Source organism: Python bivittatus, unplaced genomic scaffold, assembly GCF_059951505.1.
Source record: "Python bivittatus isolate LINGU-HERP-01145 unplaced genomic scaffold, Pbiv_v1 ctg000410_np1212, whole genome shotgun sequence".
Taxonomy (NCBI): Eukaryota; Metazoa; Chordata; class Lepidosauria; order Squamata; family Pythonidae; genus Python; species Python bivittatus.
The window spans coordinates 14,066,910-14,084,249 of NW_028277067.1; the positions used below are offsets into that span (position 1 = coordinate 14,066,910).

At 43.6% G+C, this 17,340-nt stretch overlaps 2 protein-coding genes across 3 annotated transcripts in view; both read right to left on the reverse strand.

Moving 5' to 3' along the window:
* PRR12 (proline rich 12) overlaps positions 1-4,803 on the reverse strand; it is a 42,907-nt gene extending 38,104 nt beyond the window's left edge. The window contains exon 1 of the mRNA XM_088143533.1: positions 4,355-4,803. Within this exon, the coding sequence (XP_087999659.1) occupies positions 4,355-4,440 (86 nt within the window). The 5' untranslated portion in view covers positions 4,441-4,803. The remainder of the gene's footprint in view (positions 1-4,354) is intronic.
* Positions 4,804-10,274: 5,471 nt separating this feature from the next.
* PRRG2 (proline rich and Gla domain 2) overlaps positions 10,275-17,340 on the reverse strand; it is a 29,684-nt gene continuing 22,618 nt past the window's right edge. The window contains exons 5-7 of one of the 2 annotated variants that reach the window (XM_015887376.3): positions 16,548-16,674; positions 15,838-15,981; positions 10,275-11,842 (exon numbers count right to left, since the gene is read on the reverse strand). In XM_015887376.3, coding sequence (XP_015742862.1) covers positions 11,812-11,842; positions 15,838-15,981; positions 16,548-16,674 — 302 coding nt within the window. In that variant the 3' untranslated portion in view covers positions 10,275-11,811. Of the gene's footprint in view, positions 11,843-15,837; positions 15,985-16,547; positions 16,675-17,340 lie in introns of both variants that reach the window. The other variant, XM_007424134.4, reaches the window with a different exon arrangement.

Here is a 17,340-nt window from a genome sequence, read left to right on the forward strand (position 1 = left end):
AATCTTAGAAGGAATATATGTTTCACTAGTGCATACTATCAGAAAGATCCAATTGTATTCTGTATGCATATGTGAAACAGTACCTATACTATGATTTATACGGGAAGAAATATTCACTTTAGAGCAGGGTTTCTCAACCTCAGAAACTTTTAAGATGTGTGGACTTTAACTCCCAGAATTCCCCAGCCAACATGTTGGCTGGGGAATTCTGGGAGTTGAACTCCATATGTCTTAGAATTGCTGAGGTTGAGAAACCCTGCTTTAGAGGGTCCAATATTTACACATGATATAGACTACAGGCAAAGCATGCATACTGACATCAACAACCCTAAGGGCACCACAACTTTCCAGTAAATCTGGGAAGGAGAGCATGAGATTTGAACCTTGAAGGCGAAGCAAAAGATGGAAAAAACAGAAGATATGAATGAGAACCAATTTAGACTGAGGAGGCCAAGTTAATTCAGAAAGAAATCAATGGACTTTGTATCATGGCCTTCTCAGCTTCATAGAGAGGACGTGCAAAACTAGCCCACCACATAGTCTTCTCATACCACCAGTTCATGTGACTTTTCAAATTAAACTTGCTAATGGCTGTTCCACTGTTAACTCTGATGCTTAAGATTTACCTTTAGGTGCCCATACCAGAAAGCCTTCACAAACTGAAGGGGAGGGAAGTGTTCTTCTTTTCTCTAAGGCTGTTGGTATTTAAATTATTAAATATTAGCGCATGTGCGTGAACACAAAAGTTGTGGACTATTGAGACTTATTTCCAAGGCTATCTCAAAGCCATTTGTTGACCCAATCATAGAATGAACTCACCTTTTACTCAGAAGTAAAGGGAAAAAGATCAGTCCTCATGCTTCCCTGAAAACTGTGCCCTTTGACCTAACTGCCAACCTTAGACTGATGAAGACTTGCTGTATGGAAGCAGAGGGAGAGCAAAGACTTGTCAAAATATATATTCTGCACATGCTCTGATGTACCTTTTTACATCAACTTGCAATACAGGCAATAACTCTCTGCAGAGTGCACCACATCCAACTTATACCTGCACTTTCAAAAGGAAAAAAGGCATCTCAGTCAACTTCAAGAAGTTCATCCCACCCAACCCCCTTTTGAAGGGAGTCAGCAAAGAGAAGAATACACACAGAGCTAAAAGCTAGACAATGAACGTGTGTGTTTTAAAAATCCACTAGGCCCAAAAGCCTCAAACATTTGCTATGCCTTCCCTAAATTGCAAGTGCAATTGTTCAAAGCTCTACAAATGTAACTGAAGTGACTGTAATACAGATGGATCACTGTTGGGCAGCCTTGTCCCAGAAGCAGGAAATGGAGGAGGAAGAGGATGCTTTAGGGAGACAAGCTGAGAAACCAAATGCTTGCAAACAGGGAGGACTGCTTCTCTGGGGAAGGAGTACAACAATCACAGAGGTACAGACCAAGATTTCCTTTGCATATGCATGTATGCTTATGCATATGGAACAGCACTGAGTTTAGATGGTCTTGCTCCGATTCTCGTTTCAGATAGATGTACATTTTAAATTCATGTCTAATACAAAGATCACTGTGGCTGCTTGTAAGCCCAGGGTCTTTGTACTAGCTCATCTGCAATCTGAGACCTCACTTCTCAACATGTTTTGACCCCATCTTCAGTTCCCAGGAAAACGGAGGAGTCCGATCCTCAAAACTCTATAAACTAAGCCACTAGAACTCACATTGTTTCCATCAGCGCTAGGCCCCAGCAGTCCCTTTCCTAAAATACCAGTTATTTCAAAAGAAATGCACTATGCCAGATTTCTTCACCATGATACCTTCTAGATACAGAGGAACCACAACACCTAGAATTCCCAGCCTACTCATCTGTCTCAACACATCCGAAAGGGACCATGTGATGAATGCTGCATTCCATAGGCACTACTAACTCATTTAAATGTGCATGTGCAAATCCACCTGTGCATGGTGTTAGCCGACCAATGCTACTACTACTCTAGTTCTCTCATCCATCCCACAAATTGTTGGCATCATAGTGCATAAATGGATGCTAAAATAACAATAAGATGACTAGCAGATGCCTGGTACAGTCATATGTCCCTGTGGCTAGTGTCACATTTAAATCGAAACTTGTTACTCCTTTCTTACCAAAAATAACACAGCACAACATCAACACAATGCATGCAGCTTTGGGGAAAAGGATCAGATTGTTTTTACATGAATGCAATTGTGTTGAGGATAGCCGTCCCTGACCTGGCACCCGCCAGATGTATTGGATGGCAACTACAATAACCTCCATTTGTGGTCCAACACACCTGAAGGGAAGGCTGAACACCATGGCAGGGAAGGCTGACCTAGAGGAGAGAACAAGATATATTCATGATAACCTCTCTCACTCAAACACAGAACACAGATCCATATAACATGGCATCACTGTATTCCCCCACCTATCAAGACTGGGGTAAAGATGCAAATTGTCCATGCATGTCAAAATATTAAATGACAGATACTGCAGAAACAGATGAGTGTTGGACATTAAGGAACATCTTATTCTCATGGATTTTTAAAACGTGATACTGAGGATTTAGAAGTTGGTTCATTCAGGATGGGAGCCAGAGATAATAAGATCCCAAATTCTTGGGTCTTCCAGGGTGGAAGCAAGGATGAGCACATCAAAGCAGAAATCCAGATTAAGTATATGTATCCAGAGAGCTATTCAAGAAGGGAAAACAGCTACTAAGCTAAGAAGTTGCTTTTTGGAAAAACAACAACAACTGTGTCTGGCAAACAACAAAATAAAAAAAAAATGCATATCTGGTCAAAAGAGCTTTTGACCTCTCACATTTCTATATGAATGGGGAGATCAGATCTGTACCTAGTGGAACTCTTAAAAAGCACCTCATTTCATATTAGTGGAAAGAAGCACTCCAGCCACAAAGTTTAGAATTTTACATCAAAGTCTCCGCTCCTCCCTTCTTAAGCCTACAGGATTCTTGGGACCAACTCTCACCTTCTGCAGCTCTCCTCTGCAAAAGATGTCCTTACAGGCATAAACCACAAAAACCACTATGAACAAGTGTCCCAGTTTACAAGAACAACATAAAGAGAGAGTTACCGGGCCTACCACCACCCATCTATATCTTATTTGACACACACAAGGAATGGGAATACCCAGGGTTCCCAAAGTCAAGAATTTCCTTTTCACATTTAGCAAGAAAGACTTTCTTGTCACCACCACCATCTGCAAGAGCTGAGCTTATACTCAGCAGTTTTAAGGCCACATCTGTCTACCAAAAAACTGAGCTACAATTTCCTACTCCCATGAACTGAGGGTATAGACGCATGTTGGAACAAATAGAAGGATACATATTGATAAAGCAGAAGCCCCTCATCCTTCCAAAATCCTCCCCCAACTTGCAAGTTAGAGAGAGAGAGACCCTTCCTCCAGAAAGCTTTCATGGTGCCATATAGTATCTATCACTACACAAACTCTGAAATGTGGGAAACATTCCCCAAATGCACAGTCTCCTTAGGTGCAAGGAAAGAACATTAGTCCTGCTTCTCCCTCCAAGTACAAATGATTTTTTTCCCTCGCAGAATAATGTTCCCTGCCCCAAAACATAGAGGCCAGCGGTTATTGCTTTGTTTCATATAGTGATAGGAAATGCAATGAAATGTCCTTCATGCCCTAAACAGGGCAGGAGAGGTGTCCTCCACTGGGCATCTCACTAATGAATGCCCCACTAGGGGTGGAAAAAGGGAAACCGCAGAGGCGTCTCACCGTGACTCTCACTCACCCTTCACCTGCACAGAATCAAAGCACTTTCTCCCTGCAGGGCTTGTGGGGCTGCTGTGCATGAGGAGAACTGAGCATCAGCCACCTTTTCTTCCTCCTCTGCCCTTTGTACACACATTTCTGTCCCGCGTCGCTACTCCCCTCCCCTCCCCTCCATCAGCGCCCAAGGGGCTGCGCACCTCAGTCGGGTCCCCCATCCCACCGTAGGGCCTAGAGGCTCTCGCACAGGCCGCCTCCTCTCCCACCCTCCCCCCTGCAAAAGACGACCCTTCCAGCGCAGGGACGGTCCCGCGACTGCACCCCAGTGCCATGCCTCTGGTGAGGGAGCCCGCAGCGGGTCCCCTCCGGCATTCCTTCCCCCGAGGGGCCGCCCGGGTTCGGTCCCCACTCTCCCCCCTCAGCCCCACTTCCAGGCCCGGAGAAGGAGGCCTGTGCAGAAGCCGAGGAGGGGCTGGAAGGGGAGGTGGTGCCGTGCTTGATCCCCGCCAAGACCGGTCTCTCCGGCGCTGCCCGGGAAAAGGGGGAGCGCTCCCTCTCCCTCCCCTCCACCACCCCCGGCGGCCTGACCTGGCCTTGGCCGAGCGCTCGTAGCTCCATCCCGGGCCGGCGCCCAGCGGATCCCCGAAGCCGGCGCTGGGGTAGTTCCTATCCATGGGGAGCGGGCGCCGGGGAGCGGGCGCCTGGGGCCGGCCGCGGTCCGTCGGTCCGTTCCTCCGCTCAGTCGGGGGGCCCCTGCGCCTCCCCCCGCGGCGACGGTCGAGGGGGGGCGATCGGGGAGGAGATCGGGGACGGGTGTCCCTCCTCCTCCTCCTCCCCCCCTCGGCCGCTGCGCTCCCCCACTCGGCCTCGGCTCAAGCCGCGGGCTGGCGCTAGCGCTCGGGCGGCTGGAGGAGGAGGAGGCAGCGGCGGCGGTGGCGAGCCTCTGGGAGGCGGCTCATGGTGCAGCCATGTTCGCTGGGCGTCTGTCTGCGCTCCGCTCCGCTCCGCTTCCTCCCACAATCCCGTGCTGGGGAGAGGAGGAGGAGGAGGAGGGAGCGAGCGAGCGAGCGAGCGGCGGAGGGATGGAGGGATGGATGGTGGGCAGAGGAAGGAAGGAAGGAAGGGAGGAAGGGGCAGCAAAGTAGAAAGAAAAATAGAGTGGCAAAGAAAGATGCAGGAAATGGAGCAGGAAGGAGAAGGGAAGGAGGCGAGCAAGGGGAGAGGAAGCGAAGGAAGGATGGATAGATGGATGGACGGACGGATGGATGGAGTGGGCAAGAAGAGGGGAAAAGGACAAAGGCGCGCGCGGAGAGATAGGGTGGCAGGAATGAGGCCGAGACGACCCCAGGACGGAGGAGGAAGGGTGGCTGGGAGGGAAGAAAGGGGGCAGAGAGAGAGAGAGATGGGGAGAGGAAGAATGAGGTGGAAGAAGCGGGAAGAGAGGGATGGAGAGGGGCCAGGGCAGAAACAGTAAAGGAGAAGGCGATGGAGGAAGGGGCACGGGGCGGCGGGGAAGAAGCTGGTGCGAACTTTTGCTGAGCAGCGATGAGTGAGGTCCCTGTGCCTTGATTTCCACGTGTAAATGGGCGAACTAATACAGAGGTGGATAGAAACGGCATTACTGAGGGTCGTTGGCGGGATGTCTCTGTTCTGGAAGCTATTTTGCAGTTCCATGCTGTGGAATAAGTATCATGGTTTTCTAAGGGTATTTCCGGCCCTAAAAATATTGGCGAGCTCATGATGGCTAAGGAAGGAGTCTGTGTATTTTAACATTTAGAATACCCTTGCTGCAGAAGAGACCAAGAGACCATCCCCAAGTGGGAGCATTTGCCTTGGCATAACCAAGTCAAGTGGTCTTTAGCATAACTTTACTTATTACTTGTCCTCTGCTCAGGTGTTCAGAGGTGTGGGAAAATGTTACCCCGGCATGTGCTGGGTACTTGGGTTGGCTAGGTCTGCATTTGTTAGAAGGCAGGGGGTGTAATGTTTGAAAGGTAGCATCCCATAAGCAGCTTGAATTATATGTACCCACCAAAAAAATGCATCTTCTTTTGTTTAGAAGATATTTTGTTAACAGTGTATTGTGTATACATGCTCACACTAAAGTATATTAAATGTCTGTGAGTTGGACTTAGTCATACATTACTCATGGCACATCACATTAAGCCATAAATTATGGTTTATAAGCCACAATTGCTAGGATTACACAATACAGCAAGCCACAAACAGAGTGCATGTAGGCTTAGCACAGCCATAATATAAGCACAACATCCATGTCCTATGGTTTTTTGATGCAGTCCTGGCTTCTGGATGCAACTGTAATGATCCTCTAGGTTTTATTTCTAAATTTACAAAGTTAATGCAGTATCAGACCATGAGACTCTTAATATAGATGGAGTAAATTACATGAATCCACTTCCTTTTGAAGGGGAATTGGTTTTAAGGCCCAGGGATTAAAAAGCTATAGTATAGGCTACAGCTTTGGTCCAGAGGTCATTTAAAAGATTTTAGCCTGGAATAAAGCAACCCTAAAATTCACCAGAGCTACTTTTTAGCAGAGACTTTAAGTACCTTGTACTTTTTTTGACTGGGACGCAATGAGCTGATTGGTCTTTGAATTCAGGCCTCAGGTAAAAGTGCTTAAGAAAGAAAGGTTTGTTAACTGGATACAATGTGACGACCTTCCAGCAAAAGGATATTCTGGATCACTTATACTGTAACTACAAAGGAGTGGTTTCATCCATGCTTCTACACTAATTAGACAGAATTATACAATTAGTATAGAAGCATAGTTTATGGGTCCATAATCATCCACAGCTTGCACTCCATGGTCTATACAGATTCCTCTATTGTGCTAACTCAAATTATGTGTACTTAGAGCCCCCTTCAGGCAGGAATTAGCATTGTACAATATAAATTCCTTTGATTGGCAGGCAATATGAAGACTCTGGATTGGTCAGTCCTCCTATAAATTCTTCTCTGGGGTGGGTTTGCACCAGATTGCAAGGGTGTGATGTACAGAATGGTTGTGCATGGACATTTCATTAGTCAGGCTTTTTAGCATAGGGGTCGGGAGATGTGGGTTGGGAGTCTGTCCCTCTGCCACTGTTGTAGCCTTATCTGTATGTCTTACTCTACTTGCTAATATCAAACAGGGAATATACCTTTTGGAACCAAATTCAGGTACTTTCCCTTCTTCTCAGCCCATCAATATGAAATGTGCTTTTTAGACTTCAGTGGTGCACTATTGTCTCCCGTGGAACAGCAAGGGATTTAGCACTTCTACATTCAGTTCTTCATCTGAAACTTGAAAACTTGGTTATGATGTCAGCACTAGCTAGAAAAAGGAGGATTCCTTTAAATACCCTACTCACCAAGGACACCACTGATCCTCTTCTGAAAAAGGCCTGGGAGAGAGTATCCCCCCCCCCCCTTCCACTCTTCCATAGCCTATGTTCTAGGAACATTATTAACTGATGCCCATTCAGAGTAAAATGAATTATAGGAAATTCTTCCCTTAATCCCCCAGGATATTAGCTGAAGTTGACCAGTTATTGCAGAAGGGTTTTCCCCCCTATACATTGGCTGGCTTCCCATGTTGAGATAAGCCACAAACAAGCCACATTGTGGCTTAGCACAATGTGCAAATGCTGTCATTTTATCCTCCCCTCCATATGTAAGAACAAAGCAAGGAGAAATGCAGAGGATCTAGATTATCTGGCATTATAATAATAAGTGTGAAATAGATTTACAAACTTCTGGAAGAGGTTATCTGAATCTAGTAAAAACTGAAGTGTGGGTTTGGGATATATTAATACAAATCATGCTAATAAATGAAACAGCATGGTTTTGCATGTTTCCGATTTCTAATGAATTTGCCTCCCTCCAACAAATCTGAGTCTAAGGGCTCTTCTTCATGTCCCCCCCCCATCTGTGGCATCAACATGCCCCAGCAACTGTCCCTATGCCATTGCCTTCGTCTCATCTTCAGCCCACAGCTCAGATCAGCTTTACATCACCTTTAGGTATTCCAGTTTTAGAGTAGTGTTATCCCTCTTCTCCCAAAATAATAATTCTTGTGGGCACAGTTTGGCACATTCCACTTTTGTGGTTGATGATGGGTTTGCCAAGCTCTTATTGGACACTTAAGCTGTTTCGAGCCCTCAGCCTCCCCTCTGAGCACTCCCCACTGTGGTTGTTCTACTCGGCTTCTGCAGTCACATCTGTCCGTATGATGCCTGAGGAGCGCTTACTGAAGCCCTTGTCAGAATTTCTGCAGGCTCCTTATATACATAGGTTTAATGCTCTTTTGAAAGTTCTCTAGACCTGTGTTTGAAAAACAGGACTAGCACTCTCAAGAGAGCACTAATCTTGTGCTTCACGGATCAGTTTAAACCAGAAAAGAGAGCTGGTTTCCGCCAGCTGTATTGGGTACATTACAGGTTTTCCACTGTTTCTCCAACAAGGGGTATGGCATACCAATACTTCTTACTGGTTTTGTTAATTTGGTGAGGGGAGCATTGCCACTTTGCTAACTCCACAGGCTACTTACAGGTGCTGCTGGCCAATGGCCACTCACTGCCACACTGCCATATACTTGAAACGCTAGCCATGCACAGAGCTTGTTATCAATCACTCCTTCCCACTTCACCTTCCACCCTCTTCCATGCCTGTGACCTGTCATCCAGGCTATTTTTGGACATGAGCTTAACATTCTTTCAGAAAAGCACTAGACCTCTGTTCAAAAGTAGCCCGAGTAATAGGTGGTAAACAGATGCATAACACTTCTGCAAGGGTGATCTGTTAGTTGGGCAACTTGACATGTGACTAAACTAGCCATTCGAAGCACCGGCCTGTGTTCTCCGTTCACCCCACATTCAGGAAAGCAATGGGTGGCTGCTTTTCCTGCTGGGAGGTGAAGGGGAACTCAGCCAGAGAAATCCACCAACCTCTTGGAAAGAACTGCACCATTCACTGGCTTCATTGCTCAGGCAGAATTGCAATCAGCCATGGCAGTAGGGCAATTTATGCCGGCGTACTTATCTGCCAATTCTGACTGAAGAAAAGTATTTTAACACAGCCATCTGGCTGTGCCCTGAAAGATGTAACAGAACTTCAGCACCCCCAGTGGTCTCTTCTATGTTTAACTTGGCTTGCTTTTGCTGGAACATTTACATTCATGATGAAGTAAATCTATTTTTATGCTCTTTGTCTGATTGGTACTAACCACTGAATTTTGAACTATGTGCTGAAGGACCTTAACCTTTTGAGAATACAGGGAGCCAACTATTTCTAAGAGAGTCTTGCAGAAGGCCTCCAACAGTCATATCAGCTGGAAACTCTTTGAAATATAGTTCCAGCATATCTGGAAGGCTCCAATCTGGGGAAGACACCTGTACAGAAAGATATTTGGGACTCATTCAGGAAAATAGTGAAATGCTCAGAGTTCTTCCTGGTAAGTTAGAGCTCTCAAATTCGGCCTATCATACAAGACATCCCAGTTACCAAAATAAATGCAATTGGGGTATTTATTTCAATACAACCAGACCATCCATACAGCTGAAATGATACACAGGTGCCATAAGACAAGACAAAACAAAACCTAAACCCCTGTGCTGCACAACACTGGAAGACTTACTTTCTCAGAGGTCTGTATTCCCGCACAAAGCTACGTGATGCGCCATGAGATCAAATGTGGATCTGTAGAAAATTCCTTTGTTTCTTTATATATGGATATTGGGAAGCAGGGACTTTCAGCTGCAGCAAACAGCATGTATTTATGTGCCAAACACATGTAATTACAAGGGCCATATTTATGTGAAGATTCAGTTATTAGGATGTTGCACAAGAAGTAAAATTACATTTATTGTATTACTCAAATCTACATTTGAGATTTGTGTAATACAATAAACGAGGGTATCAGTAATACCTTAAGTTTATGCTTACATTCATTCCTTAAAATGGAAGTACAGGAAAAAATGCTTAAAAACAGTGTTTCTCAGCCTTAGCAACTTTAAGACGGGTGGACTTCAACTCCCAGAATTCCCCAGCCAGCATGCTAGTATTTAAGTCCACATATCTTAAATTTGCTGAGATTGAGAAACACCACCTTAAAAGATGAGGGGGTGGGGACTACTGCTCCACCGGTAAGCAAGCCAAAGCACAAATGTGACAAAATAATAAGCCGTGGGAGTTTCCTGTACACATACTTCACAAATCCACACATTGGGAGAAGAGGGCCCTAGTAACAGCTGCCAAGAACATAATCTAAATTCACAAAGTAGAGTTTTTGGGGAAAGAAGCTGAAAGAGTAAAGCAAGATACTTTGGCTGTCCACTTACACAGAAGATTAGCAAATCTGGCAATTACTAGAGCAACAGGCCGGCTGAGTCTTGGCAATCTAGCATCATGTGGAATCCTCTTTCTTCTGATGGATAAATGAAATCTGTTCTAATTAAATCCTGAATCAAAAAGTCTTCTGACAACAAGGACACTTAGACATATGAGAAACAGCTTTTTAAATTTTATTTTCCATACAAATCATGTTAAAAGATTCACAGACTATTCAGTTAATTGGCCACATTATTGTTCACCAACGCTCAACAAACCGCTTCCCCTTCCTTACAGCTATGATGGAGTGTTCTTTCTATTGTGCTCAGAGCCAAGCAAACAATATTTCATGACAAGTAAGTGGAAAGGCAGGACAGATATGAGTTTAACATCTGTGCATATAGATGTGTTTGTCCAACTATGCCATCATTCTCATTTCATTCTCATCTTGTGCCACAGAGAGCTGTGCAATATAGCTCTTAGAAGTATATGTAAACATGTTTTGCTCTCACTTTTATATGCTTATATCACTGCAGAGGTATACATATTTTCTGCAATTGATTTGGACTTTCTTATTTGCTCTCCACCTCTAACTAAATGAGTGTCTGCTCATTTGTTACTTTTCCTACTTGTCTAGAAATATCTGTGCAACTGCCCAATTTGCATTGCAAATCTGCCTCCCCCAATGAAATCCTCTGGAAGCATGGGTGGGCGTGTCTGCCTTTGCAGGTAGGAAGGGAACATTGCTCAGAGGTGTATGAAGGTGTGTTTGTATGAAGGTAAAATCAGGCTTAATCCAGACCAAATTTTTAAATGGGTCAGGCAGCTGTGATGGGAGAAGCCTTTCACTGCTGAGGCCCTGGACAGCAGATGTGGGTCAGGCAATAACACTGGGCCAGATGGTCAAATAATCTGATCTGGTCTAAGTGAGCTTCTTGTATGTTCGGTGTTGTTAGAACTGGAAGAGGACATTCTCTAGATCATGAACTTAGCTAAAGCTAAGCCAGTAGCCACAGCAAATGCTACTTTCTGGAAAAGCAGGGGCAAAATGCGATGCTACCAATGAATCCAGTCTTTAAGCTGCATGCCAATTACAGGAGACACCCTATAACATCCCGATTCTTTCTGCACCTGAATAAATCTCTGAGCTTGCATAATTCAGAGCAGTTTCCCAAACTGAATCTCTGTCTTGAGCTATAAGTTTTCTTACTCCAGCCTGGAGTTCCTGTTATATTAATTAGTCTGGCACAGTCAATCATGTTTATCTTCAAATAAAAACAATGTTCATTTATCCTCAGTATAATCCTTTCATAATCATACGTTGATAGAAAAGACAGGTATAAAAACCTCATTCATAAGGTGAGTGGAAGAAGAAGAAAAAGAAATGGGGGGAGGAAATCTGTGCAAATTGGCACTTCACTTTCGTGTTAACCTAGTGGTATCAGTTGTAATACGTCCGTTTGCGATTTTAGATTTTAATTTCTCAACCAAAATGTGCTGCAATGCCCTCTTTTGCACGCTTCACTTGACATACACGTACAGTCTCTGTATACGGCACATTCATATCCAATATGCATTAATTGTCTGCTTCAATGTCCCATGTTTACATATGTGCTCCCTGCCTCGGCTTTGATGCATGTGTGTGCATAGTGTCTTCTGTACAGATGAGGGAGGCCAAAAGGTATTCCAAGCATATTTATCTTGCTGTTGAAAACTCAGGTTGGCGGAGTCAGATTGGTGTTATTCCTGAAGAAAAAGAAAGACATGGTAATTGAAGAAAAAAATCACACATGGAAGCTGGTCAGTGAAGAAAAACTTGTCTGGATTAAAATATTCCTGATAAGTGGAGAGGTGAAAGATTAAGATCATGTTTTGGGAAGAACTGCCACCCTCCTCTGTATTAAGAATGGTGGAAAATTGCAGTGTGTAGAACGTGAATCTGTGCCAAGTTCTGCTTTCATATAATCACCTCTGTACATTGCAGCTGCGGATAGAACTCAGCACAAGTGATTGTAACATGTAGCATTTCCTGAAGAGAGGAAGTGGCCTTTTTTCCATTGGGCTAACCTCCATGGGGTTGTTGAGAAACCCAACAACCTTGCTTCCTTGCAAGAAAATGTAAATAACCCACCATAGGTGTCCATCAAGTACACATCCAGTACCTGCAATTTAAATAAAGGCTTCCATGGTATTAAGGAATAAAGGATTTTCAGCTGCCCCAGTGCTCTACTCAGCCTAGGAAATAAAATCTGGATGCTATTTAGCCTTTACTCAAATTCATCCAGTTAAATAGCTCACAAGTTCCAACGGCACACTGGGCTACTGCTGAATAGCATGTACCAGTGCATGGGTTTTGCAAGTGTTAAGCCAAATTCTGCTTACCTACGATCTCCATACAGCGGATGGGGATTGTCTCTGAAATAGCAGAGGACAAATCTGCTTTATCTTCTGCATGACAGCCTATCAAGTATTGCTATTGTACTTCATTTTAATATTTTCCAGATTCAACATAGCTCTTCCAACTGTTCTTTATACAGAAGGACTTCCAGGATTTTTACCACCCTCCTTTGGTGTGATCTAATTTCTTGATGACCCTCTAAAAATGCAGTACCCAAATCTAAACACAATACTAGTTGCAGTTCAACCAGTGCCAAATAGTATTAAACTGTTTGTTTCTCAAGTTGATCATTATGTTTCGATTAATGCAACCTAAAATTAGATTACATTTTTAACAGCTGGATCATACTGCTGGCTCATTTTAATCTTATGAGCTACTGATTCACCTACCCATCCCAGCTTTGTCACAACTTTCTATGGATGAAGGTGAAGTCAAGATAATACTTTACTTTTGCCTTATTTCCATTATCTGTTAACTTCACATGATCTTCCATAAGAAGCTGGCCTATTCTTCCTTATTGTTCTTCTTGATTCAAACATAAACAAAAAGCTCTTTCTGGTGCTTCTAAGTATCTCTGACAAGCTTTATTTCATTCTGAACTTTTTTTTTTTTAATTTCACCCTTACAGGTTCAGATGACTCACATCTTGGAGTAATCACCTATATAATCTTCTGTTTAAAAAAAAACAAACCTCACTCTCTCCTCTTCAGTGAACTTGTGAAGCCTGATTCCATTTTTCCTTCTCAGTGGAACAGTTTACAATTCAGCTTCAATGATCTCCCAATTCCTGCTGAACTTTTTCTTCTCCAGCCTTCATAGACTTGCAACTTTTTTGGGAGCTTTTTAAGACTGTCATTCCTAAAGTTCAGGTACATATTCAGCTATACTCAGTCAATACATTCCTCACTACCACAAATTCCAAAATTACAACACAGCCACCATCCTTCCCAATGTTTGTCTTTTCATCAGTATTGTTCCCCATTGATCAGAACAAACTCCAGAGTACCAGATTCCTTTGTTCCATCCTTTACTTTCTGAGAGACAGAGGGGCCAGCAAGTCAGGAATTTACTGAGATGTTTCAGACTTAGCAGACTTCCAGAAGATGTTGAGAAAGTTGAAAATCCCCTATTAATACAGTAGCTGTCCTCTGTGAAAGTTTTGTGATTTGTTTCAGAACAATGTAATGTGTGTTTTCTGTTGGGTTGGCAGCCTGTTATGTGCTATCTCAATACAATTTTTCTTTCCTTTATCCTCCTATCATCATCCATATGCTTTAATCAGAGTTTCCAATCTCAGATTCATGGATCTCTCTGCCGGTCTCACAAGCTTTACATATACAGCATCTCTCCCCCTTCCTTTTTCCCTGATCTGTTCCTTTTGAAGATATACCCTTTGACTGCAATAAAGTAATCAATCAATGCCCCAAACATATTGAACCACCTTCAAGACTGGCCTTCATAACCACAGGGGTCATTGGCTCCCTTTCAGTAGTACTCTGTTGCAGCACACTCTCAATATATTACCAACCTCTGCTACTTGGTCATATATGCAAGATTTCAATGTTTCTCTTGGTACTGGAGAGAGAGATCCGGATTTCAGATAATAACCATAATTCTTTTCTGCACCATAATTAACATTTACGTTGTACTTACCACAACATGCATGCTGCATGGGAGTTCTGAAGCCAACACGTTTGAAGGACACATGATTGGAAAAGACTGACCTACTCTAATTAAATCTGCTTAACACTCTTGCACTTCATTTCAGGACCATTAAACATTACAAATCTGGGGGCTTTTCCATTGTGCTAAGCTTTTCCTGTTATCTTCCTTTTACTTTATATCCACCCTTTATCTGGTTCTAGTGCCTCAAGTGTTTGCCGGCCCTGAGCTGATCTGGTAGCGGCAACAGCAGAAAACACTCAGTTAAGTTACCTACCATACTTTATGGCAACATTACAATGAAGACATTGTAGGTAATTTAAGTGGTTATTCTCTGCCATATGAGAATGGAATGGAAGCATGTGGAACTAGAATGCTAGCAGTAGCTTAAATGTGCTAGGTACCCACACTAACCCTATCCAGTCTGAAGAAGAGGTTTGCTTGAAAATTGGCTTATTAGTTACCATTTTAGTTGACCCTAACAAGATAATAATTATTATTTTTGATACCCCACCCCTATGGAACATGACCTCCTACAATTTTTATGACCCCACAGATTTTATAGTGCTCTCTGTAGAAAAAGATGCTGCTGTTATTTTCATGCATTCATGTGTATGTGTGCACATTCACACCACCACAAAGGTAAAGCTTTCTCAACTTTCACTTAAGAAGCCAGAGCCAACTGAAAAATGAAAAAGTTACATTTTGTGCTGCTATTCCATACTGTAGTAACTGCCTGGCATTTGTGTCCCTTTTAATCACATCACATTTGTTTCCTAACTTTCCTGCAAGGAGCTCTGGGTAGTGTATATGGATTTCCCCAATTTTATTCCCTCAAGTATCCTAGGTGATACATTCTGAAAAGTTTACTGTGGCTGAAAAATAGCAAATTCTTCTGTCCTTCAGGCTTCAGCTTTTGGGGCTCTGGACAGCATCCATGACCCACAAATAGTGCAGAAACCGAAACTGGAGCAAGAAGCTACATGTTAAGGGCTCAAAGCAGAATTGCTAACCAGCAGAAGTCTAGAGGAGACCGAGGATATTATATACACGCTGCCTACTTCTTCCTGGTCTTGGGGGGTGAGGGGAATTGGTAATTTTAAAACTATTCTCTCCTTCTGACTTCATTCAGAGTGAATGAATCTAGTCTCTCCTTTGGAACAAGTTCTATTGAGGAGAATGGCAATGACATTTTCTCCTGTCAGGTCCCTAATGACAAAGCAGGGAAAGGAAATCTGTGCCTTCACCCCCACCCCACATGCATTTTTGATGTTGCTGAATTACAGCTCCCATCAGCTCCAGCCAGCAGAAGTAGGGGTGAAGATTCCTGGAAGTTCAACAACATCTGCAGTTGCCCACCCCCACATTGGAGGCAAACATAAGCTCTGTTGGTGATTCTGAACTTCCTGTCAACTCCAGTACTGCTTTTCCTCTTGAGAACAAAGGCCTTTGGTCTACTGCAGGTTCATCCAGATCTTCCATGGGAGTAGGGTTTTCTGCACAATACAACACTTCTTCCTTGAAAAAGGTTTTCCATGGTCCAGTTCAGACAGGATCTTGATCTTTGTTCCACACTCCCTTTAGGTGGCATTACTCTCAAGCCTTTCTCTCCATCCACATCCAATTCCCAATCCTTAGATACTGTTAGAATTTTGAAGTAGGATCCCAATGATAATTATACCTGTTGTAAGGTGGGGGTGGCGCATCATGCACCCCTGGAGATGCCATTGCTTGCTCATAAGAAGGAAGCCCAGGTGCAGATTCTGGCTTTGGCTCATCATCAAGGTTGGCAAGGGGAATCCCTGGATACAAATTTTCCTGAAGTCTTCTAAAAGGAAAGAGAGACAGAGGTGAAGAAAGATAGAACGATTCACAGGCTTCTTGTCTGTAAGCCTCACTTAATCAAAACAAAAAGTTTAGCAAACTTTTCAACAGCTGTTTAGAAAGCATACAGGCCGCTTGGAATTTAAGGGAATTTTAGTCCAATCGCCCACATTAGAGGAAAAAAGTTCAGAAAACTATCAATTTCAGAAAGTCTTTTCACTTAATATCCATGAAAGAGGTATGCTGGCTGGGAATGATGGAAACTGTAGTTCAACTGTGTATTTTTAACAACTGTGTAAAAGGGCATACACTTTAGAAAATATGCACACAGCTAAAAATTATCAGATTTATACTTCAATTCCTCTAGAGGTCAGCAGTTTGCAGAATATAAATCCCCATAATGCTGTTATTCACTTCACTGACGCAACAGTTAATCCCTCCTCTTGAATCAAATGTTTTTGACCTCATGTTTACTTGGTGACAACATTGCTAGAATTATGTTCCCCTTTCCCTCCCTTTATTACATAGGTGGGCACAAAACATCTCCCTGTGGATCCTGACACGTACCTGGATCGATTTCTCTCTTTAGCACGGTATTTGACACAATACATGGCCACAACTATGAACATGACAGTAGACACCAAAGCTGCAATAAGGCCAGACACTAGGCCTGCCACGTCCACTCCTGGGGTCCCTATAAAAACAGGTGGAAATGAAGGGTTACTGGGACTCTTGGTACTTAAAACAACAGGAGGTCCTAACTCCAGCATCAATGCTATATTAGGCCTTGCCTCTGTGAACTGAGGGATCTCAGGGAAAAAATCTGGATTATGAGTTATTGGAATAAACTTGGAACAGTGCTGTGTTAAGCGCTTTGGCTCCAGTTCAAATTTGGCATGACTATCTCTTGATACAAGGATGGGCAAACTATGGCTCGAGAGTATGCCCTCCACACTAATTTTGAGATCCCAAAGCCCCCTCTAATTATGGTGCCAAATTTCAGCTGTACCAGTATTGAAAATCAGCAATTTTGGTTTCTTGTTCTGGGATGGGAAACACATGGAAACTGGAATATACAGTGGTACCTTGGGTCACGAATGCTTCTGTTCACGACCAATTCGGGTCACAAACAGCACCGTTCGCAAAATTTTGCTTCTGTTCGTGAATGCCGGATCAGGTGACGAACAGGATCCGCGGCCATTTTCCCTCCCGTGACACGTGGTCGTGGCTTCCTGTAGGGAGGGGGACTCTCCCTCCAAGCAATAACCACCTCCCCACCCGCCTTCCTGTCCTCCACGCCAGAAGTCGCGTCGAGCAAGGTTAGCGTTCTCTCTCTTCGTACTGTACTTTGTGTCATATT